Source organism: Dromaius novaehollandiae, chromosome 10 (genome assembly GCF_036370855.1).
Source record: "Dromaius novaehollandiae isolate bDroNov1 chromosome 10, bDroNov1.hap1, whole genome shotgun sequence".
In the NCBI taxonomy this organism is placed as follows: domain Eukaryota; kingdom Metazoa; phylum Chordata; class Aves; order Casuariiformes; family Dromaiidae; genus Dromaius; species Dromaius novaehollandiae.
In genome coordinates, this window is record NC_088107.1 from 24,919,509 (window position 1) to 24,944,635 (window position 25,127).

Sequence of the window (25,127 nt, forward strand, 5' to 3'; positions counted from 1 at the left end):
AGTGAGAGCTGTAAAACAAAGAGGAGCAATGCCGGCTGGTCAAGCGGCTCTGCAAAGCCACATCAGACTGTTTCGGAAGCGGTGCGTCACTGAGCCTCCGAGCTTTCTCAGCCCCCCACCCCCAGGAACGTACTCTGGATGAAATGCCGGTAAAGCTGAGCCTATATTTTGGAGGAAAACACTTTCAGCGGGTGGCTGTTCTCCCCTGCCTCATTCAAGCATGGGCAGAAATATGGGTAAAGTTTTTCCGTAAAAGTGTCCATGAACGTATAGATGTGGGACATCTCGTTAGCCTCATAAAAGGATACTTGCCCCCCCTCGTAGTCCAGATAAACCCCGATCTTAGAGATGCCCGTCCTCAGGATCAGCCCTTTCATGGGTACATCCAGAGCTTTAAGTTCATTCCTGTTCCTCAACATTATGAGCCAATAGCCCTCTCTGGGTGAGAGTGGGGGCTTCTTTTTGCGGTTGATGGACGCTTTTACCACTCCCAAAGTCCATTTGGTCTTCTTCTCAACCTCTACTTCCCAGTAATGTTTCCCTGAGGTGAAGCCTTCAGCTCCCAGGACAGCGATGCTGGAGTCAAACCTCTCTGGGGTATTGGGGAGCATCTGTTTTACATCGTCATGTCTCACGCTGGTTAGATCTGCAGACAGCACAAGGTTCGGATGCGCTGTTTTAGGGTCCAACGTTATCAAGGATAGGCCTAGGTAGAAAAATGAAGAAAAAAGATAACTTAGCAAAGGAAATGTTTAGCATGTTACTTTGCATGAAGGAGTAGAGGCCATAGTAATGAGACTAAAGAGGCTCTTCAAGGCGGCCAGAGTAAGCAGAGGTCCTGTCCAGAATCCCTGTAAAAAAGCCAGTGCTAAAGTTGGCCCAGCCTGGCCAGGAGGAAGGAAGCCGCCACCACCAACTAGCACTTAAGCTGCACATTTCTCAAATCATACCCAATGGGGAGTTCCCAACTTCTCAGAGTTTAGCTGAGTTATGGGCCAAATGGCAGTATTTTTGTGGCTGACTTGCTCAGCGGTGCAGAGGAAGGCAGTAGCATAGCTACAAACCAGTTCCCCAGAGCAGCATCCGGCTGCAGGGTTTGTAAGATCAGCCTTTCCATTCCTGGCCCGTTTGCTGAAGCTCTTCCAACTTCTGCAGAAAAATGAGGCCAAGGCTGTGGCCTCCTTCACAGCCCGGTCCTGATTCATTCCCGAAGCAGCTCTGAACGAGCTGCTGCAGAGATGCTCTGTATGCATTTTCCTTATAGGCGGTGGCAAAACACATGGTGGTGATAAGAAAGCAGTGGCTCCTTACCTGGACTAAGTACAGATTTCATTTCCTTCCATGCAGTGTACTGGATTGGACCCTTGAATTGTCCCGGGCTGAGTTCACGGCAGACTAGCTGACCTTCAGACAGGGTGTGTGCTTTTTCCCGCAAGCTGTGCAGACAGCAAATCATCTTGTCACTTAGTTTGCTTAAGTAGTAAAATCCACTAGTAAAAATTTGGGGGAATGTGCACAAAATATGAGCATGCAGGAGAGTTGGCCGAGCATCATAATGTGGCTGTGTTTCAGCCAAGTGCAGTCCAGCTGAATCCAGGTGAATCCAGCTGCAGTGCTGGATTTACCCCATATTTACTGGGCTCTGTGATCACAAAGCTGAATATGCCCAAAACAGTCATTTTCAAGTTACATGATTATTCTGCCATATTGAAATGTGGTACAGAAAGCCAGAGTCTTAGATTTTCAGCAAGTTTTTAAACCTGAAGAATTTTTTCTGCTTGCACTTACCTGTTCATGAAGGACTTGATACCCTGTTAAAGAAAAGGTGAGAAGAAGCCTTGAGTAATGGTGTAACCGCTGTGCAGGTAAGCCCTGGTCAGCTGAGCTGAAATAGGCAGCTGGTGCTGCTTTGGGGGCTGTGCACCCTTCCTCTTGCAATCACAGCATGAGTGTTTTGGCAAACACTTTGCCTGTACCCAACTCACTGGGTTTTGCATACTGTATAGGGAGCAGATCCCAAACTCATTCCCACCAAAGTACCAGAAACATCTGAGCCGGAAGCCATGCCAACCTGCAGCATTTCCCTTTCTCCTTCCCGGGGGGAGGCTGGGCTGCACGGAGCTACACGCACGCTTGGCATGGAATTGGGCACCCAGGCTTTAGCTAAGGAGATTGGGGTGAATCCTGACTCCTCTCTTCCCCCTGCTTATTTCCTACCCCGACCACATGCACTGCTTGTTGCTGTGCAATTTCTTGCTGTGGGGGGAAAAAAAAAAAACAAAAAACCTCAAGCTACAATAAGAGCAGTCACAAGCAACACAGTTAGGAATTTATTTCCATACAGATGTCCTTGGTGATAACCCACAAGATTTATCTGAAGCTGGTTTATATTTTGAAGCTTGCCATTCAGAGTTCATCCATACAGAACTGTAAAGCTACAAATAATTTCTAAACATGCCATGGATTCTCCTTTCTTGTTCCCCCTCCTCCTTTCCAAGAAAGTCTCACATTCCCCAGGTTATCTCTTTGCTAACCCACTCTCTCTTTTAGCTTTTTATCTGAACCTCAATTTCTCACCGTTAGGAAGCTGATGGAGTTGTGGTGGTAGAGCCGGGACTGAATGTGCATCAGTATCTCTTTTGCTTGGTTACACTTTTCCTGGAGGACACCCATATTCAGCTGCATGTCTTGAAGAAAGCTTTTCCCCTCCTCTTGCAGCTCGTTCATTAATCTTTTCTCTCTGCCATGAAGGAACTGGTGAAGCTTTAAAAACTCCAGAGAGATGTGATGTTGAAGAAGTAACCTGTTCTCCTAAAAACACGGATTCTTTGTTAACCTGGGAAATATTTTGCTTTCAGCAAAATTGCTTGTAATTCATAAACCACAAATGAGACTTGCTTCATACTTACCCAGATATCCTACAACAACTCTAACCCCTGGAAAGAGTGGAGAACCTTTTTACAAAAATGGACCACTGGTCCAGTCAGCCGGATATTCATCTCCAGCCTTGGCCAATGCGTGATATTTCTGAGGAAGAGGGAAAATCACCCCAGGCTAATACGGTGCTCCAAAGTCTGTCCTGGCCCTTGACAGGACCTCTTGGGCAGGGAGACACAGGGTGCCACGGAAAACACAAACACGACCGGTGTCGGATAAAACAGAGAAGGTTGTGCTACATGTGGTCCTGAAATTGTGATGTTAATCGAAACTGGCCAGCCCTGCAGGATTTACAGGCATGGCCCTCCCCCAAATGGGGGCTTTTTGAGTAAGCTGTCAAAATACTTCCTAAGCAATACCACGACGAGTGCAGTAAGGGCAAAGCCTTCCCTCGTGCGGGGAGATGGTGATGTACGTTGCGATGGCTGATCTATGCCACAGCTGTGTTCGGACATCTGTAGGGGCTCCTCCGCAGAGCAGACACATCGCTCTGGAGGAGAACCAGCAGTTTCTGCCGGAGCGTGGCTGTCTGCTGAATGAATGCTATTCACCTGGTGGGACGCGATCTGCTCTTTTTGCCTGTGCCACAGGATCTTCAGCTTCTGCAGAGTGGACTCCACTCGGGTCCTAATTAGGATCAGGTTTTCCTGTTGGTGTTATACACATGGCTGTTACCCTATGAGCCTCTCCAGTCCCCCAGAGAATTCAGGACAAATCCTTTCTCTTCACTTAAAATATGTAAGAAAAGAAATAACTGGAGGAGGTTGAGCTTATGTGATGGATGTGCACACATTCCCCTTTCCCACCCCTACAACAGCCCTGCTGTCACCAATGTCTGGGAGAAAGCTGCAAGCGGTCTGCCAGGTATGAGCAGTTAGCACCCGCAGGGCACCCAAGGGAGCCCGAGGAGAGAGGGCATCGGCCTTCATGGCAGTTTATACTTTCAGCATAAATACTTCATCAAAAGATCTCAGCTTGGGCAAGCCCCAATAAGCAGACCCATCTGCCCAGCCACAGACTGACTGCTTTTACTTGAAATCTCATAGAAAAGAGCTTTGCTTCCCTCCCAGCCCATCTTCTCCCGCAGAAATCCTGCAGGACCATTGCTCAGGGCTGGGGCAGGCCCGGGCTGGGCTCTGAAGCATGGCTGGCGTTGCAGGCCAAGCTTTGCAGCGCCTTGGTAGGATAAATTCGAGGAGCCATCGGCTTTTTCAGCGCAGGGGACTGACTGCATCCAAATTCATTTGTCAGCGAAACCACGGTTCCTTGTCGGTCTCCTTAGCAGCGAGGTCTCTGACACACAACCAAATAGCTGACAGCATCTTACTGTTTTCGCACACCTACCACGTAGTGCTGCACGGCTTCGGGTACGAGCAGAAACTGGCCCATTTGGTCCTCGGACACCTGTGACTCGCGGCAGAGGAAGCAGGCCAGTTTCCCGGCCAGTTTCCAGAAGAACATGAGGGGTTCGCCGTGCTCGCCGCACTTCTGCTCGCCCTGCTCCACCGGGAAGCCCTGCAGGCTCTCCAGTGCCTTTCCCAGCACTGTGTTTTCTACGTACTGCCCGTCTGGGACCTCGGCCTGACACTCCGGGCAAGCGCAAACCGCTGTCTTCGCCCAGATATTTTTAATACACAGCTTGCAGAAATTGTGGCCGCAGGGCAAAATCACTGGTTCTTTAAACCGCTTCAGGCAGAGGGTACAGGAGAAGTCCTTGCCAAAAAGATCGCCTGGTAGCTCTGGAGTTAGGTCAAATAAGCTTTCAGTCTCACATGCTGATGTTGGCAATAAAAAGGCGACAGCTGTGCTGAGTGGCATCATGTTGGGAGAAACCAGCTTAGATCTAACCGAAAAACATGTCCTGCCAGAAAAAGGTGACCGCAGTGAGATCCTGCGCAGTTCTGGCGAAACTAGGTGAAACGAGGGGCAACGCTGCTTCAGATTCGGGCCCCCGAAGAGAGGCAGTTCCCAGCCCACCACCCAGGGCAGCCCCAGGACCCCCAGAGACCCCCGTCCCATGGCCAAGGCGGACTTGTGCCACCCTCCCTGCCCAGGGCTGACCTTGGCTGTCTGTCCGTGTCTGCCCGGGGGGCTGTTGGGCTGGAGGAAGGTTCTGGAAGGGGGTGGTGGCCAGAGGGAGCCAGCCCCGGGGGGGAGCCCCAGAGCCGGGCGAGGAACGGTGGTGCCCCGTTGACCCTTGCGGAGTGACCAGCTCATTTTCTACCCCTCGCCCCAGGAGAGGCATCGCAGGCATGTTCGCTTCGACGTTCAGCAGAAAACCAGGTGTGAAGACACAGCCACCTCCTGTGGCACCTGCATCCCACCCACCACCCTTGGGATAATGCCAGAGACCCAAGGAAACTGATGGGAGACCAGTAACATAAATCACTGCGCTCAATCCCTGCCAAGCAGCCCAAAAAGGTAAGATTAAATTCCATTTCTCATTTCTACAGAGAGATTCCTCTCTCAGAGCATGGGCAACTGGGATATAAGGAACACTTTTATCCTAGCATTTTCAGATGATTTTAATCAGAGGCTAAGAGAGACTGTTACTTGCAGTAAGCAACTTGGTTTTGCATAAAATGTATTTTCAAGCAGAGCACATAGAAGACAAAAGTTTGTGTAGGACAATTTTTCTCCTTGTCTTGCACAGAAAGTGATTATAATGGAAGAAGCTATGACAGCAAGCCAAGATCACATATTCGTGAGTGAATGTTGTGTCCTGGCAGTTCCACGTCACTGTAAATCATAATATACCCCCCAAAAATAAGTATCATGTCCTCCAGGTTCAACATGCTTGCCAGGAATCCTTGCCAAGCACATGAAATCTGCAGAAATTCAATCCTCCCTGATTGAAGGGTACAATCATGAAGTAATTGTACTGACTTTTCCCTAAAATCAAAGCAGAAAGACTGATCATAGCTACGCAGGCTAAACACTTCTGCTAAGTAGCATTTGAAGTTCTACCATTTTGGGGTACTCCCATCAAAATCTTGTTCAACCTGAGGCATGACACAAGACCAGAGTCTAAACTAGACTTCCTCATTGTTGGGTGAAGCCACTTGTGGCAAACAGTTGGGAAGTGAAAGCAGCTGACTCACACCTGCTTCTCCTCAGCCCAACTTCACTGTACACATTCACACTCTCAACTAAGGTGTCCATTTCAAGCCTACCTGAATGGCTGTGCTCCAAAAGAAGAATGTTCCTGCATCTTCTCCATGGAAAAAGTGCAACTCAGTGCAGTGCCACCACCCTCCAGATTTACCCACAACCCAGTGGCCACCAAGGCCTGTGAGAGCAGAGAACGCATTTGGGTCTGGATATTGTATGACACTGAAGTAGCATCTTAAGGGCAAGTGTCAAGTCAGCGAGCTCCTTGGAGGAAGGGGAAAATCAGACAGGAGAACACCCTGCCCCAGACAAAAAGAAATCAAAACACATCTGGTAGAAAACAACGGGAATATCAGGATTCCCTTACTTGTCAGATAACAGCAGAAGCAGGCCTGCAGCACTCTGGAAGAGCATCAGGAAAGACAAACAGAGCTAAGGGGAACCTTTCACTCCTGCCTCTTTGGGGGTGAACATAAAAGCAAGCACAAGCTCTTCATGCTGGCCCCAGTGAAGTATGTGGCTCCCACTCAAAGACAGAATTCACTGAATTCGCTGAAGTTTTCCAATTATATTTAGATAAAATATCCTTTTAATGGTCTGAATTGTACAAATACTTTTTATAGCGTATAGCAATGTAGATACATAGTAATGTGCTCAAAGAATGCCTATTACACTGTCTGTAATAAAGGGTAAGGTTTCAAGAACGACTATTAAAGCTTTTCATTAAAAAGGCTCACACCAACCCAGACAGCTGTGGCTGCAGCTAAAACTGTTAGGGCAAGCAGATACTACAACTGAGCAGGGCTGTTAAGTTTGAGCAGTATGAAATCACATCACATATCTTCCAGAACAGGCAAACTATTTTACAAAATTTAGATTCCCCGCCAATCAATTCATTTTGGATCTCCACCATAACGGCCAGTTCAGAGCAGCTTCAATAGCATTACTATGTTTGCAGACCATCTGCCACGTGCCTCAAGGGCATAGAGCCCTCTGCAAGCTTTTCCTCTCAATTCCTCGGCATTTTAATTCCACAGCGAAGGCAGCAAGGAATATAATCCAGCGAGTTCATGCTAGAAATTTTAACCCTAGCAGATAGCATTCTATAAAGAAGGAATTTTGTGCGAGATCAGGATGATTCCGCTTCTCCATTACAACTGCAAGTGGGACATGAAGAAAGGACAGAAGCTTAAGCTCATTTCATCTTGCAAGTCTTCAAACCTGCACTGGGAAGAAGAGATTATTGATGCTCGTCATTCTGTTCATACCTTCTATTTTAACTATTTCAAACACTACAATGTTTTCTACATGTGAACCCAGACTCCAGAATCCCAGCTGCAGGTACACAGACCCACCTTCCCACCCTGCAGAAATCTGCTTTTCCATTTCCTACTCTGTGGGGGCCTCATTTTTCAACAAATAATCCTCTATTATGATGACCAGTGTTTTGCACCCCAAACGCCATCAATGATATTCTCAGTCTCTAGCATGCTCTTAACTCTACTGCCCCAGTTTCTAACTCCTTGCCCTCAAACTCTAGCAAAGTCCTGCCCAGCAATCCCACCTGAACCAACTCTGCTGTCCCTCGTCATCAATGATCTTCATGCAAGCACCCCACCAAAAGCCATTGCACCCCAGTTATCACCAGCACCTTCCCCAGGTAACTGGTTCCAACACATTCCTTAGGGAAGACTGCCCTCCTCCCCTTGAGCCCAGGCAAGGGCACAGCACAACCCAGACTTCAACTCTGCAAGCTATGGACTTGCCCCCCCAGACAGCAGTTCATGTTCCCCTTAACAGCAGGGCTCAGTGTAACTTACCACAGTGATCCCAAGTACAGCTTAGAACTCTGGATCTGCAAGAAAGAAGAGCAGAGCCTTAGGCTTCATTCACAGCTCACACAACCCTCTTCTCTCACCAGTCACCACAACCCACAGTCCTGGGGAACAGCCACACTGCAATAACCAGAGAGCTGCCCTTACTAGGCTGCGTGCTCGTAACGGACTGCAGACCGGGTCACCAAGACCAGTCCCCGCCACTCCCCAGTCCTCCTTTAGGCCTGCCTCAAGCATTTTGCTTTACTCCTGGAGGCAGGCCTCATCTGACAGAATCCTGTTTTGCCTCAGGAGTTGCACCAACAGAAGTCCTCCTACCAGAACTTCACACTTACATGCAACTGCCAACAGCAAGAGGAACACTAGCCATTTTATGGCTCAGAAGTCAGGCACACGTTGAGAAAGAAGTGATTTCATTAAGTGTGAATCTAAACATTAAGTGCTGGTCTGCTTACCCCTGCTTCAAAGCCAAAAATCACTGTATTACCACGTATATCTTTTTTTTAAGGTTACTTCACCTAGGAGATCAGGGAACCAGCTACTTACAGAACCTCCAATAATACTTGAAGCAAGTCTTTTCTGTCTATGACTAATTCTTTTATAAGCAAGAAGAAAGTCCACAATACCCCATTTGAAGGTCTGCGGCTCTGGGAGGGTGACGTGGGCCACCCTGCAGGTGTAATCATCATCTTCCCTGGGGATGAAGGGTGCAGACACAAGACACTGGAAAGTCCAGTTGTCACTGAAGGACATGTCAGAGTATTTCACGTCCGGCATGGGTTCTCCATTCTTGAGAAGGGTGATGTTAATCTTTGGAGGGTGGAAGCCCTCAACGTAGCAGTTGAGGAAGTTCTTGGTGCCGAACTCGACAGGGTAACGGGAATACACCTGCACTTTGGGCGCCTCTGCAAGGAGGGGATGGCAGGTAAGCAACAGGGCTGCGGTGGGCACCACCTGTGAGGCAGTGCCGGGGTCCAGGCAGCCTGCCCATGGCCCGTACCCGGGACTGGGTGCCAACCCCGCCAGGTAACCAGTACCTGCCGACCCCACTGCCAGTAAGCGGGACCAGGTCCCCTGCACCTCCCTCTCCCCCCAGTCCCCCCTTCCCACCAGTAACCGGGACCCCCACATCCCCCCTTCCCACCAGTAACCGGGACTCCCACACACCCCCCTCCCGTCGGTCCCCAGTCCCCCACATCCCCCCTTCCCACCAGTAACCGGGACTCCCGCAACCCCCCTCCCGCCGGTCCCCGGTCCCCCACATCCCCCCTTCCCACCAGTAACCGAGACCCCCGCACCCCCCCCCCTCCCGCCGGTCCCCGGTCCCCCACATCTCCCCTTCCGACCAGTAACCGGGACCCCCGCAGCCCTCCCCCCCCCGCGCCGGTAACCGGGTCCCTCCCCGCCACCCCCATGCCGGCCACCCCGAGCAGGGCCCCTCACGGCACCCCCGCCCCGCGGGCTCACCCTTGGCCTCAGACAGGCCGACCAGCGCCACCAGGACCAGCACCAGCACCAGCACCTGCCCCTTCAGCACCCGCTCCATGGCGCCTGCCAGCTCCCACCCGCACTGCCCGCAGCTCGCCCAGAATAGTGCGCTCCCGCCCGCCGGCCGCCCTATTTATACCGGCGGTCGCGTGCGGCCAATCACCGCGCAGGATCGCCCTGCGCGTCATCGGTCTCCGGGCAGAAGCGCCGCGGAGAGGTTAGCAGAGCCGAGTCTCGCAGCTTTCGCTTTCGCTTCTTGCGGGGCCTGGCGCTGCGCCCGGCCCGCCCCGGCCCCGCCGCGGTACCGCCGGGCCGGGCCGGGCCGCTGCGCAAGGGAAGAGTCCCGCCGTCCTAATCACAAGGCGCTCGCCCGGCTTTAATGTCTAACCGCAAGAAAAAAACACAAAATCCTGCCCGTGGAGAACTCGCCAGCAGCACCAAAACCTGCAAAGCCCCACGCGCAGCTGGGTTCCCTCGGAGCCAGCCTCCAGCCTTCCTCCAGCCTACTCGGGGCAGGCCCCGGGTACCCGCGCGGGCTTTTCTCGGGTCGGTCAAACACAACACAGGCTCCCGAAAGCACAAAATGAGAACCCCGAGGTCAAGGAATCGTTTTTTCCGGTGCCCCCCATGCTTCAACTTAGCTGGGCTGGGAGCCCCCCGAGCCGCTCCCCTAACGCGGCCTCCGGGGCAGGCTGAGGAGAGGAAGCAAGCAATTCGCTTTGAGCTCATCCAGCGGGACCTGATTCGTCCCCACAGCTTACAACAGCAGCATCGCAAAAATTGTAGTTTAAAAAAGTTTCCCTCCGGTGGCGAAGCAGCGTTAGCACTTGCATGAGTCGTGCAACCCGGAGCCTGCTTGCGTTTCCACAGATCCCACGCTGCTTTGCTTCAGAGCCAGTGTTTCGGACAGGGCATCAGGACGTGTATATTCTCTTCCATCCAACTGAATAGGGACTGTGAGAGCCTAGTATTTTCTTACGCAGTTAAAAAAATACAGAAAAAAAGGAAAGTCCCTAGCAGTTGGAAGAAGAGGGGCCCCTTTAAGACTCAGCCAACTTCACATGCCCAGTCTGAAGAGCTATCTGCAGACCAAAAAAGCACCTATGGAAAACATCTCCCGCTGGAAGGCCAACTGGGCAGCAGGTAAATCAGTAGAAACTGAGAAGTCATAAAAGGACCTGCACGTGTTACAAAATGCTACCACTGTGCCAGGAGAGCTCCGAGTTGTTGCAAGCTCTTGCTCCAGCTGCTCCACAGCTGCAGCATCCGGCTGCCAAGCTTTTCCAGCAGGAGATGAGACTGTATCTCTTGTCGCACAGCTGCCATTGGAGCCTTACCAGAGATCACACTCGTGGTGAGGACAGGCCCTCACAAAACTAAGCACCAGCTCCTGCATTGGTTGCTGAAGCTGCATCTGGGGTCATGATCTACCAGTCCGATCTACAAGTTAGTCTAGTCCTATCCAGGTGAACAAGCCCTCTGACTTAACATTAGTTACATTAGTTACAACTGCAGCACCAAAGCCTTTCCCTGTACCGAAGCCAAGCTCTGCCTGTTGGAACGGGTATCCCCAGAGGTCACTGTTGTTTGCAGCAAGGCCTGGTGGACTTTCCCCTTAAAGAGAAACTAAACCATGAGTTTCTTCCACGGGATGTTTCTGATAGGCCACACCAATGTGGCTAGTACAGCCAAATGCTTCCTGTTTTAGAGTGTTTCTGCTTTTATCAGCAGAGAAAAATATAGGAGTGGGTGAGATGCGACATGAACACAGCCTCTGAGGTAACTGCAGTGGGTTTTTAGCATGAAGCCATGTCAAGATACATCCATGCCCAAGGGTGGGTAAGTTGAAGGTAACTGAAGAGCTGGAGTCCTATGCCTTAGCTCTCTTCTCACATGCTTCAAAATCTACAGGTCTAAACTTTCCAGGTCTGCTTCTAGGCTGAGCGCTGCAAAAGTAAAACTCAAATCCTCATAAGAAAAAGGACTCTACTCATGCCAGCCACAGCAAAGTGGGATTGAGGAACTCCAGCTGGTTTGCCTTGATTACTCAGAAGGATATTGGCAGCAGCTTGGAAACACACTGGCACCAACTAGAGCAGCAGAGAAGGAGCCAAGCTAGGACTCTTCTGTGCCCTAAATCTACCCCGGATGCAGGTATTTGCCAGGCAGTGCCAGTGCTGCAGTCTAACACCCCCTTTCACAGGTGAGGCCATCAAGATCTCACCCTTATCTCCCCCATCTGTTCCCCAGCAGCTTGATTACCATCCCTGCCCCATATGCAGCCTTGTGTTGCTCCCAGCCTCAAAGGTAGCAGCTGGAAGAACACCCAGATTGCGGTCGCTTTGTCACAGAGAAATGCTGTAGGGACAAGAGGGCTGAAGAGGTACGAAGGCCACCAGCACCAGAGGCCATTCGGGGAGCAGGGCAGGAAACGCCTCGCCTCTCTCGCCCTCACCAGAGTGGGGAGGAGAAGCACCGCAAGGCAGAGCTCCCACCTAAGCCGTAAGGTACGGCCATCCCTCCCGCTCCGCTGCCAGGACAGAGGCCTTGGTGCCCAGCAAAACAACCCAGGGCAGACACAACCAGAGCAGCTGGCCGAGGAGAAGCAACAAACATTATCTCCCAGCAAGGAGAGGTGCCGGAGCAGCACAGCCCGTTGCAGCTTGGAGCGTGCAGAAAAATACCTTCTCGCTCCGTTGCCGCTAGAGCCGGGAGCACTGGCAGTGCATCCAAGGGACACACGGCTCCGCGGCCTTGAGCAGCGATGGAGAAAAGGCCTCAAGAAGCATCAGGCTCCCTCGCTCAGGGGGGTCGGACACCCGGGTGCTGAGGCCAGCGTTATTTGGGACCCCGTCCCCCATGCCAGGGGGATGCGTGGCTGTTCAGAGCCGGTTCCCCAGAGGACCCTGCACCTCGGCCCTGCTGCGGGGCGCCGCCTCCCCCAACAGCAGGATGAGGGGGTCGGGGGTCACTTTCTTGTCAACTCCAACCCTTCCGCGTTACAGTGAGAACCATATAGCATCATATAAGTGTTAGATAACATACACCACGACGCATACAACACGTATCAGAGCAGGACCTCAGCGCGCCGGGCGGGGCGGCCCCCGCCGCCTGCAGAGGGCCACGGCCACCGCCAGAGCAGTGCCAACCGGCCCGGTCCGATCAGCGCCGCCCTCCGCCCCAGGGGCTGCTACCCGGCCACAGCCCAGCAGCAGCCCGGAGAAGAACCGAGGGAGGACGGGACCGCCCCGCTCCAGGGGCAGCCCCGCACGGCTGCCGGTAAACGCCCCAGGTCGTCACGGTGGCCACCAGGAAGGGGTAGGGCCTAGCAAGGGGGGGTGGAGCGAAGCGACTGCGCAGCCGCGCGGCGGCGCTGGAGGCCGCCATGTTGTACGGCGGGCGGCGCGGGCGCATGCGCGGCGGCGCGGCGCCCTCGCCGCCGCGGCGGCCCGTAAAAGGCGGCGGGCGGCCGCAGCCCGGCCCCGTAGAGGGACGCGGGCGGGCGGGCGGCGCCGCGGCATGGCGGAGGGTGGCGAGCCGGTTGTGAGTGCCCGCCCCGCCCCGGCTCAGCCCCGCGGGCCGCCCCCTCCCCGGCGCCGCCTCCCCTCCCGGTGCCGCGGTCGCGTCCTCTCCGCTGCCCCGGGGCCGTCTCCGCTTGGTGCCGGCTCCCCGGGGCGGCACCTTCTCCGGTAGCGCTTGCCCTGGGAGTGCGGGCCGGGTGCCCCTCTCTGCCTCGTGCTCGGGCACCGTTTGTACGCTGGCGGCAGGGTGTTCACTCTGAAGCCTAACGGTGCTCCCAGCACTAGCCACACCAGTGCTGCTCCACACCTGTGCCTTTGGTGCTGGCAGAGCTGCCCCTGCCACCACACGGCCGAGGGCTGCAGCCGTGCTCCTCGCGTGCTTCGGTGGGCTTTGCTGCCCGGATGCCTACCTGCGCCAAGCAAGCGGATCCTGCGCTCGGGGCCTCGCTGGAGCGGCCTGGGAGCTCTGGGGCTTGGTGCAGCAAGGCCGGGGAACGAAGGGCTGACCTCCCACTGGTGGTGCCTGCGATTGGGGCCCCTGGCTGCTCTTGCCCTTCCCTTTCTATCTAGGGAGCGAGCCCTGGGGCTGTCAGTCACTCCTTGGGCACCACCAGAAGGGTGGGTGGGGAAGGGTGTTGTGTCCCTGTCCCCCCCCAGCTGGGGTGCTCCAGGGGCTGGTTAGGGTTGCACCTTCCCTGCTCGTCTCCCTTATTGGGGGTCCCTGCTGCTTTTGACTTCTTGCCCCCCAGATCTTAGAGGATTACCTGCTGGCAGAAGATGCGCCTCTGCTGGAGGAAATGGCCGAGGAGGACGAAGAGCTTGACCTGTACAACGAGATGACTTTTGGGTTAGGTAAGGTTGAAGGGAGTGCTGAGGCTGGGGTGATTAGGCTGTGCTCCAGGGCATAGGGCCTGGGGCTTCAGCCAGATCTTAGCACCTGGTGGGGCAGAGGAGGAGGTGGGTAGTGAGGAAGCTGCTGCCTTGCTGGGACAGTGCCATCGTGCCTGGTGAGGAGCTGGGCAAGGAGCAGAGCCCCCGGGTGCTGCCCGGGCTCTCAGCCCCCTCATGAGCGCTCTGCTTCTTCCCTGAAGATCGAGACTCCACGGAAGAGAATGCTGCAAAAACCCTGGTGCTTCCAGAGAAGAGCCCCGAGCTGGCTGCAGTGGGGGTGGAGGAGGCCCAGGCCGTGGAGCAGCTGGGGCCTGGAGCAGATGAGGGGCAGCTGCTGCTGGAGGAACTGGGAGAGCCCCAGGGGGAAGGAGGGATGGAGCTGGAGGCTGAGCAAGTTGACTACGTGGAGGAGGAGGAAGAGGAGGAGGAGCTGGGGGCTGAGGAACAGGAGGAAGAACAGGAGCCCGAGGAGGAGCCCTATGAGGAGCCCAACGACCTGGGAGACCCGGCAGTGATGAGAGCCGTGCAGAGCAAGCCCACACTGGAGGTGACACCTGAGTGGGGAAGGAGGGTGACCTGCTGTCCCTGCCCAGCCACCTCCCCAGTGTGCGGCAGCTCCCTGAGCTGATGCTGCCCGGGGACCTGCCACTCACTCCTCCTTCCCCAGCTGGCCTTCTCGCTCCCTCCCTCGCAGCTGCGGGTCGTGCCCCGCGCAGGGAAGGAAGTGGTTTTGGCCACCTTCCCTGCCCTAGGGAGGGAGATGCGTGGTGCCAGGGCCAAGTGCGTGTGTGTAACCTTGTCTTTGCTCCTAGAGCCAGGACTCGGCGGTGCTGGACAGCAGGATTGGCTCTGCCTGGGCAGAGTTTGGCAAAGAGGACATGGTAAAAGCACTCCCCTTCCCATGATGGGGCCTGGCACAGGCAGCAGACAAGGGCTGAGCAGCCCAGGCCCCACTTTGGGCAGCATCCTCTGCCCCACTCCTGTCCATGCTCTTTCCCTTGCTGACCTCCCCGTGTCTTTCAGCTGGCCATGGATCCTGCTGTGTGGAGCTCCTGCCCTGGCAGCATCCCACCCCACCACATGCTGGAGGTGGGTACCCTCTGCCGGGGGCTGGGAGATGGGTGGCCAAGGGCTCCCGGGCTGCCTACGGGCCTGCCTGAGACCCTGGCCAAGGTTTGGGCACAGGTCTCCCACTGGTGGAAGTGGGATGGCCACGGGGATTTGCCAGGACTGTCCAAAGCTTTGGTGCACATCCAGAGAGGCAAAGGGGTTGAGCAGGCTGAGAGGGCACACGTGGGAAGGACGCGTCTGCCTTTGGCGCAAAGGCTGTGGAAGGAGGTGCCTGCCCTAAGCAGATCCCAAGCCTGAAGGCAGAGCTGTCAAGAGCTTGGGGAAGCTGGGGCCTCTCTGGGCTTTGGGAAAGGTCTGCTGTGCTCCCCCATGTCCCCTTCCCACCTCCTGTCGCCTCCTCCCACAGGATAAAGCCATCCTGCAGGTTCTAGAGCGGCCCCCTCCCTCCGCCAACATGGCCCTCGACTTCCTCGGCTCCCCCGTGCAGAGGGGATACGCGGGCTCTCCCAGGCTCAAGCACCCTGACTTCAGAGTGATGTCCCCCAAGTCCTTCCCCCAGCGCTTCCTCCGGCAGGTAACGGGTCTTTGCCTGTCCCACGCAGGGAAGGGCTCTTGCTCCCTCTTTCCTGAGCCTTCCTCTCTGTACTGGCTGCCCCTGCTCTGAGACAACTGTGCCCCATAAGAGAAGCTGTCGAGCTGGGCTGCCGTGCTGTGGCCCGTGTCGCTGGCATAGCCCCGAGGGCAGGCGTGTGCAGCCTGTCCCAGTAATGCCTCCTGTCTCCTGCCCTGCAGCAATCTCCTCTGATGGCTCGCTCCGCCTGCTCCCCTCGGCACTTTACGCCGGCTCGCCGTGCCTCTCCTCTCTTTGCCTCCAACCAGGTAAAGCACCAGGCTGCGTGCAGCTGCCGTCCCTCCAGAGGCGGCAGCAGGGCCACAGGTGATGGGGACAGTGCTGTGCCCTGAAAGAGCCACCTCCCGGCACAGCTCTGTGCTGTGCAGGTGCCTCCCCAGAGCTCGGCTCTACAGTAATCACCGGGGCAGTCTGGAGCTCGGCCCTGAGCGCTGGGGAAACGTCTGAGTCCTTTTTGGCAACCTGCTGAGTTGTTCCCCCGCAGCAGGGAGTTGTACCTGTGCTCATTAGCCATCATCTAGCCCTGAACGCCCTTCTCTGTTGTCTGTTGATGGGGAAAGCAGAGTCACCTGGGTGGCTGCTGCTTTGCAGATATCTCTTCCCTGTTTGTCTTGTGGGGCTCCCTGCCCAGTGCACCAGGCAGCAGCAGGACACCATGGCCCAGTGCGGGTGCTGGGGGACGCTGGCAGGGATCGTGCCCTTGTCCAGCAGCAGTGGTGGGACCTCCCCAGCACTGACCTGGGGGTATCACCTCCCCCAGCAGCACTACCCCGCTCTGCGCCCTCTGCAGCGGTACCCCGCGCGTGCCCTTCTTGAGAGGACACAAGCAAAAAGCCTGCGTGGAGTTAGCAGGCTCCTGAAATCCCTCTTGGATCCCTTGGACGGGAAAGCAGGGTTTCCTGCTCACACTGGAATGCTCCTCTCTTCCAGGCCGCGGGGTTTGCGTCTCCAGCCCCTTTCAGGCCCATGTCACCCAACATCAGCACCCCGCCGCGGCCTCTCGCCATGCACTTTGGCCCCATGTCTCCGTCTTTGGACCCCTCTCTCTTCTTCAGTCCATCAGCCAGCGGCCAGCTGAACCTCAGGTAGCGGGAAGGCGAGCAGGGCGGCTGGTTAGGACTGGAGCAGGGTCGCTTTAGCCTGACAAAGTGGCTGGGAGTTTCCTGGGAATGGCTCTAGCGTGGGTGCTGAGCCCCTGGTTGTGATTGCAAGGGGGGTTGGAGGCCACTGGTCTTTTGGGTGAGAACAGCATGGGCAGCAGTGCCTTGGATCAGCTCTGGGCACGCTGGGATTCTCCGCTGAAAGCTTCTGTGCCATCTAGGGGAGGCTGGTTTCCCTTGGTAGCACCATGCACGGGCCACCAGCAGCCCAGTCCTGTGCCCACATCTCCAAGGGGCAGTGCTGAGCGCTGGCACCAAGCCCAGACCGGGCCAGGCACGGTCCTGGGGGTGCTGGGCGCGCTGCGGGGCCTGCAGAGAGGCACTGGAGCCAGCGCTGTGTTTGCCCTGTCCTCAGCCCTCGTCTGGCCTCCTTTGCAGCGTGCCCAGCCACATGACCCAGCTGCACCCCCAGCACCAGCGGATCCTGACCCAGCGCCAGCAGCAAGGCGGGCAGGCGCAGAGGTAAGGGGGGCCCAGGGCCCCAGGGACGGGGGGTGCTGCTGAGGGCTCTGACCAGTAACAGCAGGGTGTGATGTCTTATGTGACAGCATCTCCCCCAAGAAGATGTGGTCCCCTAAAGTGGATCCTTACGCCAGGCTCATGACCAGCAAGGAGAAGGACTGGGTCATCAAAGTGCAGATGATCCAGCTACAGAGTGAGAACATGGATGACGACTACTACTACCAGGTGAGCAGGGGTGAAAGCAGCTGGCCGCAGCCAAAAGCCCTGCTGGGCAGCTTACCGGGGTGCTGCGCCGTGCTGGATCTTCATGGCTGGGGCTTCCCAGCTCTGGCATCCACAGAGTGCCTGGGCCCCTGGTGCTGAGGCCCATCCAGCAAGGGCTTGGGTGGGCACAGGTGGGCTTGGACCATCCGGAGTGGTGCAGCCAGAGATGGCTGTCCTTGGGGGCACAGCAGGGTCCCCCTGCCAGCTCACTGTCCTCTCCTCCTGGCTTGGTTCTGCCTGTCCTTGCAGACTTATTACCACCGGCTGGAGCGCAAGCAGGCAGAGGAGGAGCTGCTTGGCGGGCGCAACAAGCAGGAGCCCCCCAAGCTGGTCACGCCGTTTATCCAGAAAGTTGAGACTTATGACTCAGGTGAGGGGCTGGGGCAGAAGCAGGTGGGTGCACCGCGGCACGGGATGCGCTCTCAGCATGTCCGCCTCTCTTGCAGTGGTGCGCATTGCGGGTTCGCTGGGCCAGGTCGCTGTGTCCACCTGCTACAGCCCTCGCCGCGCCATCGACGCTGTGCACCATGCCCTTGTGGAGGAGGTATGTAGGGGGGATGCAGGGCTGCGGGTGCCCCGGATGCCTGGGGACACAGCTCCAAGCTTTCTCTAGACCTTGGAGCAGTTTAGCAGGAGCTTTAGGAGCTGCAGCAGCACTGAGTCAGGGTGCTGCCCTGGCTCCCAGTGCTGCCCTTAGCATGGGATGGGGCACACAGGTGGACTGGGTGACACCTAGGTGGTGGCAGGCCCCCAGTGTGCCCGTGCCGAGGGGTGGGATGGGGCTCTGGGCAGTCTGACCTGGCCATGGCCTCCTCCGTGGGGTTGCTCTGTATCCTGAAGCCACATCTGATCCCCAGGGAGCAGCTGGCCCAGCGCTCTGCCGCCGGCGGTGTCTGGTGCTGGCTGTAACTGTGCCTTCCTTTCTCCCCTCCTGAAGGCTGCGGGGAGCCACCGGCTTCGAGCGCTGCACAGGATTGAGAGGGTGAGTGGGCGGTGGCCCCAATTCAGGGCTGGGGAACAGTGGGCCCAGGGCAGGATGGAGCAGATTCTTTCTGTCTGGGGAGCTCTGCCATGGCGATGTCTGGCTGGGTAGGGGTCCCGGATTACGTGGGGGCAGGAGGATGCTCTAAGCTGCCCCTAACCCTGTGCCATTTCTCTAGCTGTTCCTGCAGCTGCTGGAAGTAGAGGAGACACAGCGGAAGATGTCTCTGGCCCCAGAGGAGGAGCAGCCCTGCTTTCAGGAGCAGAAGAGCCAGGAAGTGGGGCGCATCTACCAGGCCCTGAAAATCAGAGCCTGCAGCAGTGAAGAGTGAGTTGTGTCATGGTGAGGGGAGTGGGCAGCATGTCCTGGCCCGAGCTGGGCTCTGACTGTCATGGGTGAGCAGTTCTGGGGTGATGGGAAGTCCTGGGGCCTAGAGGGGCTGGATTTCTTCCTTGGTATTGGTTCCTCTCCCAGGCAGGCAGTGGGGCTCCACGTCCTCAGGGCCTGCATCAACACAGCCTTCATCCCCAGGGAGGCAGAGGATGAGTTCTTGCAAGTCCTGTGTGTGCGGAAGGGCAAGAAGCTGACGGCACGGCTGCTACCCCACCTGGCCGAGGAGCAGGCAGAGAAGATCCTGCTGACCATCACCCACCACCTGCCCTTCCTCATGAAGAAGGACATGTTGGATGAGGCGAGCATCTCGAGCCATGGCAGGGGGATCCAGGGCTGCCGCCTCCTCCTGTTGCTCTTCCTTGGGGCACCCTGGGGAACAGGGGTCCCATCTTGCTAGGTCCCAGTAAGGCCAGGCAGCTGGTGGGGTTGGCATGAGGCAGGGGACAAGAGGCTGCTGGGACAGCCCTGGCTGTGAAGGGCAGCCTCTTGGCCTCACTTCTTCCCTGGGGAGGGGAGGAAAGGTCCCCAGGAGGGATTAAATAAAGCAGTCCTGATTGCAGTTGCCCTTCAAGGGAGAGCACTTCTGGCCCTTGCATCCCTGTGCAGGTGTTGGGACAGGGCTCAAGACTGGGGCTGCAGCTGTGATGGGTCAAATGGTCTCAGATCCCTGCTCTCCCCTCTGCCCTGCCCAGTCTCTCCCCCTGCTCTATGGCCCTTTGAATGAGATGGTGGGCAGAACAACCTTTAGCAAGCTCATCGAGGTCCTGCAGGAGATGACCAGGCCTCTGCCGGAGTCCGCCGAGCTCCCGCTCACCATGGCCTTGAAGAACCAGGTACGCAGCCCTGAGGAGAGGAGAGCCACTCAGTGTCCTAAGGCCTGTGGGGGATGCCACGGTGGTGGGAAGTGGCTGACGCTCCTCGTTGTTTCCCCACAGTTTGGGATCTCTCTGCTCTACTCCCTGTTGAGTCATGGCGAGAAGCTGCTGTCTTCCGACACGCCACTGGAGCCGCACAGCGGGGACTTCGAGAAATGGTGAGGACCTCTCCTGTCCTGGCAGGGGCTTGCTGGACAGGGGGTGCTCACTACCACATTTGTGCCCTCAGGACTGACACTGTGTTCCTGGTTGCTCGGGAACTGTCTCAAGTACCCAAGACCTCCCTCGTGGAGCCTCTCTTCTTGCCCAGCAACCTTCTCTCACTCTTCTGCCGCTACCTGGACAAGCAGACCATCCACCACCTGGAGGCCAAGATGGAGTGAGTATCGCCTGGACCCTGCCCAGCATGCTCAGAAATGCTGCCTGCCTCCCTTCCCTTTCTGCCTCTGCTGAGCAGGCTGGGGCAGGGAGTTGCAAGGGGATCTGATGGGGACTGTGCCCTGCGAGAAGAGCAGTGTGTCATGTCTGCCCAGGTTTCTCACCTGGAGGTGGCTGTGTACAATAGATGACAGGGACCTGCTGGTCCCTCAGGGACCCCATGAAACACAAAAGCTCTGCCGCTCCTGGCTGAGGTGGTTCTTGCAGCTTTGCTCCTGCCTGCACTTGGTGATCCTGGGACCTTGCAGGTTGGCACCAGGTTTTTGCTGTTGGGACAAGCAGGTTGCGCGCTGCCTCCTGAACCAGGGCTCTGCCTTGCTGCACGGATCAGACCGAAGGTGTTCATGTAGCTCAGTCAGCCCAAGATGGTCACCGGAGGCCAGTGCCGGCATGTCAAGTTGGCAGCTTCCTGTAACACTTCCTCAAGCTTGAGTGGGCCTGAGGTGCTTGGTCTGGCCACATCCCTGTGGGATGAATCAAAGTGGTGGCCAGAAAGCAGTGGGGATCCCTCCAGCTCTTCGGCCAGGCAGCTCTGGGGCCCCGTACCGTGGGGTGGTTTGGCAGGCAGGCTCTGGATGGCTGCCGCCAGTGGGTATGACAAGCTGATGCTTTGACCCTGGCCTTTCCCCGCAGGTGCTCTCCACTGCCGTCGGAGGCTGCCATGCCATGCTGAGGCCCCAGGAGAGGGATGAGAGCAGGGGCCAGCAGTGCCAGGAACGGGCAGGGGCCCGATGCAATGACTTTGAGCTACGAAGCAAACACTACCCTGGTGCGGGGCACTTTGGGTTATGCTGGGCACTGGCAGGGCCGGCGCTCGAGGGCTGATCATGGCCTGCCCTAGTGCCTGGGAGCACAGCACAGGGACACAGGTAACTTATTCGGGCCTCACACCCTGCGACAATGAGCATTGGGTGTGAGGCGGGTCTGCACAGGGGCGCTGGGAGCACCTGGGGGTGAGTGAGTTTGTGTACAGCACTTGAAATAAAATAAAATGGTGATTAACGAGCCCCTCTGCCTCCTGTGGGAAGCCTGTGCTGTGCGCGAGTCCCCGGCTCTGCTGTAAGCACAGGGGTCTGGGAGCTATAGCTTGGAGCCCGGGCACAGAGCAGCACCCTGCACGGAGATCCCCAGCCCAGGCCCATGGGGAGCCCATCGTTGTCAGCATGGAGGGGATCTGAGTGCGCAGGCAAGGCAGTAAAGGGGAAGAGAGGCAGGTATGGGGGACCTGAGGGGACCCAGAAGGAGGATGAAGGGAATGGAGGGGAGAGACTGTGATGGGAAGAGAGTGGAGGGGCTCTGAGGCCACAGGGCTGGGAAGGGAGGGGAGCTGAGCACACGAGGAGGGGAACGGGCTGGAAGAAAATGGGTATGGAAGGGAAGAGCAGGCCAATGGAGGGAAAAGGAGGGGGTCAGAGCTTGCACGGAAGGGAAGGGCAGCAAGATGAGTGCAAAGGGGAAAGGAAAGATCAGTGCACACGGGAGGGGATATATGGGGGAGCTGAGTGCACATAAAGGAAGGGGGAGATCTGAATGCTCATGGTTGGGTATAAAGCACTTCTCTCTGCTGAGGTTGTGAAGACTGACTAGTCTAAAGGCTTGCAGGCACGGTTGCGATGAAACACTGTGAAAAATATTTTATATAATATTTCTTGACCCCTTTAGGCTCGGTTCTGCAGCTAGCAATTAGGGGATGCCTTAAATGTAGGTGTTCAGTGTCAACGTAGAAATCTTTGAGGTTCCTGCCTGGCTTCCAGGTGAACAGGGTGAGATTTCCTCCAATGCTCCAGCAGATCTGCTAGTCTCAAGTCCACATCTTGGATAACTGGGACATCTGAAATGGCTTAAACACCTATGTTTAAGCACTTAATGTCAATGGCATACACAGAGACCTGAACTTGCCACCCAAAGCTTGCTGTATAGTCTAAAGAGAGGTTTGCACCAGAAAGAGTTTACCCTCAGATTGAGAGCTATCTATATGTCCAAGCTCCAATTGGGTGTCAATGAGGGTAAACTATTCATCTGAAGTACCAGGACCTACAGGAGACGCTTGCTTTTCACACACGGCAGCTAGAGGTCAGGGTACACACTGTCAGTCATCCAGAAGAGCAGCATGTGACTAGCCCTAGGCACTGGAATTGGTGCTCCAAAGTTGTGCAGATGACTGCTTCTCACGGATAGCTGTTTGGCTTAAATGCATCATACTACTTTGTTGCTGATACTGTTTTTAGGGAAACCTAATTGTTCTCCTTGCTGTTAACATGGACCTTGCCCTCCACACCCCAGCTTGTTTCTGGAGATCTGGTATATGTCTCTCACCCTGCCCAAGGTGCTGGTCACCGTTCTGTAGGGGAATACATCCATCTCTCTCACAGGTTGTGCTGCACAGATGTATTTCTTTCTGTTCTTTGGGGAAATTGAGGGATGCCTCTTAGCTGATATGGTACATGAGCACAACGTGGATGTGTGGCAACCTTGTGGCTATTGGACACACTGCGCACCTCTTCTCAGTACCTTTCAGAGGTGCTCAATCATTTCTCCTGTGAGATCCAGCCAGTGCTGGGGTGTGGGAATGAACTCCAGAACAATCTGGCTGCTCTTGTTACCATCCCGATGCCTTTCCTGCTCATCTTGGTGTCCTATGGCCTAATTGTTTCCTCTGTCCTCAAAATCGCATCTGCCAAAGAAGGTACAAAGCATTCTCTGTTTGTTCCTTGCACCTTACCATAGTGACGTTATTCTGTGGGACAGCAACTACGTATGCCCCAAATCCAGCTATTCCCTGGATGTGAGCAAGGTGCTCTTTCTGTGATGACCCCATCCAGAACCCCATCATCTACAGCCTCAGGAACAAGGAGGTGAAAGGGGCTTCCTATTAAAAGGGGATGAAGCTATTTCATCCCAAATCCTAGGTCAGTTCCTGTCAGCTGAACAACCATCTACCAATATGTCAGCTCAAAAGAGGCGCTGGCATGTTGTCAGTGGCGTATAGGAAAGAATAGCGGGAGGATTTAGGATAGGAAGGGGTTCATCTCTCCTAACATCAGGAAAACAACTCAGGTGTCTAAATACAGGTGTCCGGTGGTGTTGTAGACACATCTCTACTCCAGCTTCAGTTTCAGAACATGCATGTCTCCTTTGGCCTGAAGTCTTAGCTGCTAGCCACCCTTAGAAACACTGATGGAGCTGTATCAACTCTTGTGTGCTTTCCCCGAAGGGGCAATATTATATTATAATGCACAGTTTCTTGGCAGCTGGACCACACCCAGGCAATCCTTCCGCTGGTCTTTCCCTATAAGAAGAAACCACAGAGGGCAGCAGTATAGTTTATGCGTTAGAAATCACGTACTCAGGAAATAAAATAAGGTGAACCAGTTTAGAACAACATTCACTTTAAAGTTCTAATAAGTTCTCTGCGCCTTATTTGTTTCAAAAATAAATAATACTTCACTGCCTGTAGTGTGTTGGGGCAGCAGCAGAACCCACAGGGTGAAACCGATAGTTGCAATCAAGTGAGAGCATCTGGGATGATGCCTGCATGGTAAACTACCTGTAAGCAAAAGAACTTTACCACTACCAGACTTGTCCAGAAGACAGACTTTTTCTGCAGTTTCCACAGGCAGAAAGAAAAGGACCTGATGTCGCAAACAGTCCCGGGATGGAACAGGAACTAGCAGTAGCTCACTGATTTATTTGTAAGAAGGAGGATGCCACTGAGGCCTTCGAGATAAGGATGTACAATGTTATGTTTTTGGTTTGCAAAGGAGCTGAATGCAGACCTAGCACAAACACTCCTCACCAGATGGGCAGGAATAACGAAGGAGAAAAGGGACATACAATGCAATGGCTCGCAGTCGCATGTGAAAGCAAATGCTCAAACTTAGAAGGGTGCAGACCGGACTCAGGCATGTTCCTGCTATCTACCAGACTTTATGTGCACCTGTAGCACCTACCCCTTCCTTGGGCAGTGAGTTCCCCAGCTCTGCTTCCAGTTGCACAAAGAAATACTTCCTTGATTTCAAACCTGATTCTTCCCAGCTTCCTTTGGTTCCCCCGGTCCTTGTACTGGAAAAGAGCTCAACTGATCAACCTGTCCTCTTGTGCTGACCCTGGCTCCAGAGCTCACACAGTATTTGAGATGCAGAGTGCCCACAGATATACACACTGACCTCAGCTTTCCTCTCCTATCATCTCATCCCTGTTGTCCACCCCTTCTGAGCTGACTTTTTCTCAAAAACATCTCCTCTCTCCCAGCTGTCACTCGTGACAGCTCAGAGCCACTGTTTGATGTGTGACATAATTGTGTTTCCCGTGAACATTCATCTGCTTTGGATTTCAGCCACTGTTTTATTGCACAGCCTGGAGTCCCAAGGGCTTGTGTGTAGTTCTTGATGGCCAGCTGGTGTCTTGCTTCCCTGTGTAGCCACCCACTGCTCGGGACAGCAAGTCCTGTCCCCTCCCTGCTCAGAGCCTTGTTATGGCCCTGCTGAGCAGTGCAGACCTCATGGTGACATCTTTCTGCCACTACAGCTCCCTGCTTTCTCCCATTTTAACCAGTTATTTGTCCACATCAGGCCCGTCTCCCTTATCCCAGAGCTTCTTAAAAGCCTTGGGGAAGTCGAGGTTGTCTCCGCTGGCTCTACTCTACCCCTGCTCCTTCGGAGGACAGCGGGGTCCTGTGCTGGAGCCAGTCCTCAAGGGCCTCTTCTAGGAAGGCAAGATGCAGATCAGGCAGTCCCGTTCCTCCGCCCTTGAGCTGCTGCTTTTGCAAAGCCCAGAGGGGTTTGGAGGGGTTTCCTCGTCCTTCCTCGCTGTGACTTGCTCCTTCTCTGTTGGGCTACCCAATTCAGCAACTCCCTAGGAGGAAATCCTCAAACCCAGCAGGCAGTTGTTGCCCGAAGACACCAGGCCATGGGGTTTACAGCCCGCTGAAGCGCGGTGGAAGGTGGCCGGTGCCCAGTCAGACTAACGCTGCCACGGGAACCCAGGGCGCTCAGACACGGGGCACTCGTCAGGGAGTCCGTTAGCAAAACGCGGCGTGAGCCCCCGAGGTGGGAAATGGCCCGGTGCC

At 55.5% G+C, this 25,127-nt stretch overlaps 3 protein-coding genes and 1 long non-coding RNA gene across 6 annotated transcripts; 2 read left to right on the plus strand and 2 right to left on the minus strand.

The window, feature by feature from the left end:
- Positions 1–160: 160 nt before the first annotated feature.
- TRIM69 (tripartite motif containing 69) lies at positions 161–4,758 on the minus strand. The gene is made up of 6 exons (XM_064517667.1): positions 4,282–4,758; positions 3,489–3,584; positions 2,578–2,811; positions 1,789–1,811; positions 1,312–1,436; positions 161–706 (listed from the first exon to the last, which is right to left on the minus strand). The coding sequence occupies exons 1-6, from the start codon at positions 4,756–4,758 to the stop codon at positions 162–164; spliced, it is 1,500 nt and encodes a 499-aa protein (XP_064373737.1). The 3' UTR covers position 161.
- A 144-nt stretch (positions 4,759–4,902) lies between these two features.
- On the plus strand, positions 4,903–8,565 carry LOC135329380 (uncharacterized). The gene is made up of 2 exons (XR_010390829.1): positions 4,903–5,358; positions 8,392–8,565. It is a non-coding gene; the product is annotated as an uncharacterized LOC135329380 (long non-coding RNA).
- On the minus strand, positions 6,597–9,510 carry B2M (beta-2-microglobulin). 2 transcript variants are annotated; one of them, XM_026116129.2, is made up of 4 exons: positions 9,351–9,510; positions 8,510–8,788; positions 7,869–7,903; positions 6,597–7,269 (listed from the first exon to the last, which is right to left on the minus strand). In XM_026116129.2, the coding sequence occupies exons 1-3, from the start codon at positions 9,427–9,429 to the stop codon at positions 7,890–7,892; spliced, it is 372 nt and encodes a 123-aa protein (XP_025971914.1). In that variant the 5' UTR covers positions 9,430–9,510; the 3' UTR covers positions 6,597–7,269; positions 7,869–7,889. The 2 variants fall into 2 exon arrangements, with proteins under 2 accessions (XP_025971914.1, XP_025971923.1); XM_026116138.2 differs by having other exon boundaries at positions 6,597–7,274.
- A 3,247-nt stretch (positions 9,511–12,757) lies between these two features.
- On the plus strand, positions 12,758–21,065 carry PATL2 (PAT1 homolog 2). Of its 2 annotated transcripts, none has more exons than XM_064517669.1 (19): positions 12,758–12,914; positions 13,642–13,744; positions 13,984–14,330; positions 14,596–14,664; positions 14,807–14,872; positions 15,261–15,428; positions 15,647–15,733; positions 16,416–16,570; positions 17,024–17,107; positions 17,194–17,332; positions 17,621–17,741; positions 17,818–17,915; positions 18,309–18,353; positions 18,532–18,680; positions 18,885–19,044; positions 19,439–19,579; positions 19,682–19,779; positions 19,851–20,000; positions 20,693–21,065. In XM_064517669.1, exons 1-19 carry the CDS (start codon positions 12,891–12,893, stop codon positions 20,730–20,732), a joined length of 2,244 nt encoding a protein of 747 aa, XP_064373739.1. In that variant the 5' UTR covers positions 12,758–12,890; the 3' UTR covers positions 20,733–21,065. The 2 variants fall into 2 exon arrangements, with proteins under 2 accessions (XP_064373739.1, XP_064373740.1); XM_064517670.1 differs by lacking the exon at positions 12,758–12,914 and adding an exon at positions 12,931–13,060.
- Positions 21,066–25,127: the final 4,062 nt, after the last annotated feature.

Bases quoted from the DNA above. Each gene is read 5' to 3' on its own strand.
- TRIM69 (XM_064517667.1), bottom strand. From the start codon at position 4,758: ATGATGCCACTCAGCACAGCTGTCGCCTTTTTATTGCCAACATCAGCA. The intron at 1,437-1,788 runs GTAAGTGCAAGC...CTGTCTGCACAG, and splicing joins ATCAAGTCCTTCATGAACAG to CTTGCGGGAAAAAGCACACA. The intron at 707-1,311 runs GTAAGGAGCCAC...TTTTCTACCTAG, and splicing joins GAAATCTGTACTTAGTCCAG to GCCTATCCTTGATAACGTTG.
- PATL2 (XM_064517669.1), top strand. From the start codon at position 12,891: ATGGCGGAGGGTGGCGAGCCGGTT. The intron at 17,916-18,308 runs GTATGTAGGGGG...CCCCTCCTGAAG, and splicing joins ACCATGCCCTTGTGGAGGAG to GCTGCGGGGAGCCACCGGCT. The intron at 19,780-19,850 runs GTGAGGACCTCT...TTGTGCCCTCAG, and splicing joins AGCGGGGACTTCGAGAAATG to GACTGACACTGTGTTCCTGG.
- B2M (XM_026116129.2), bottom strand. From the start codon at position 9,429: ATGGAGCGGGTGCTGAAGGGGCAGGTGCTGGTGCTGGTGCTGGTCCTG. The intron at 8,789-9,350 runs GTGAGCCCGCGG...CCCTCCTTGCAG, and splicing joins CGGCCTGTCTGAGGCCAAGG to AGGCGCCCAAAGTGCAGGTG.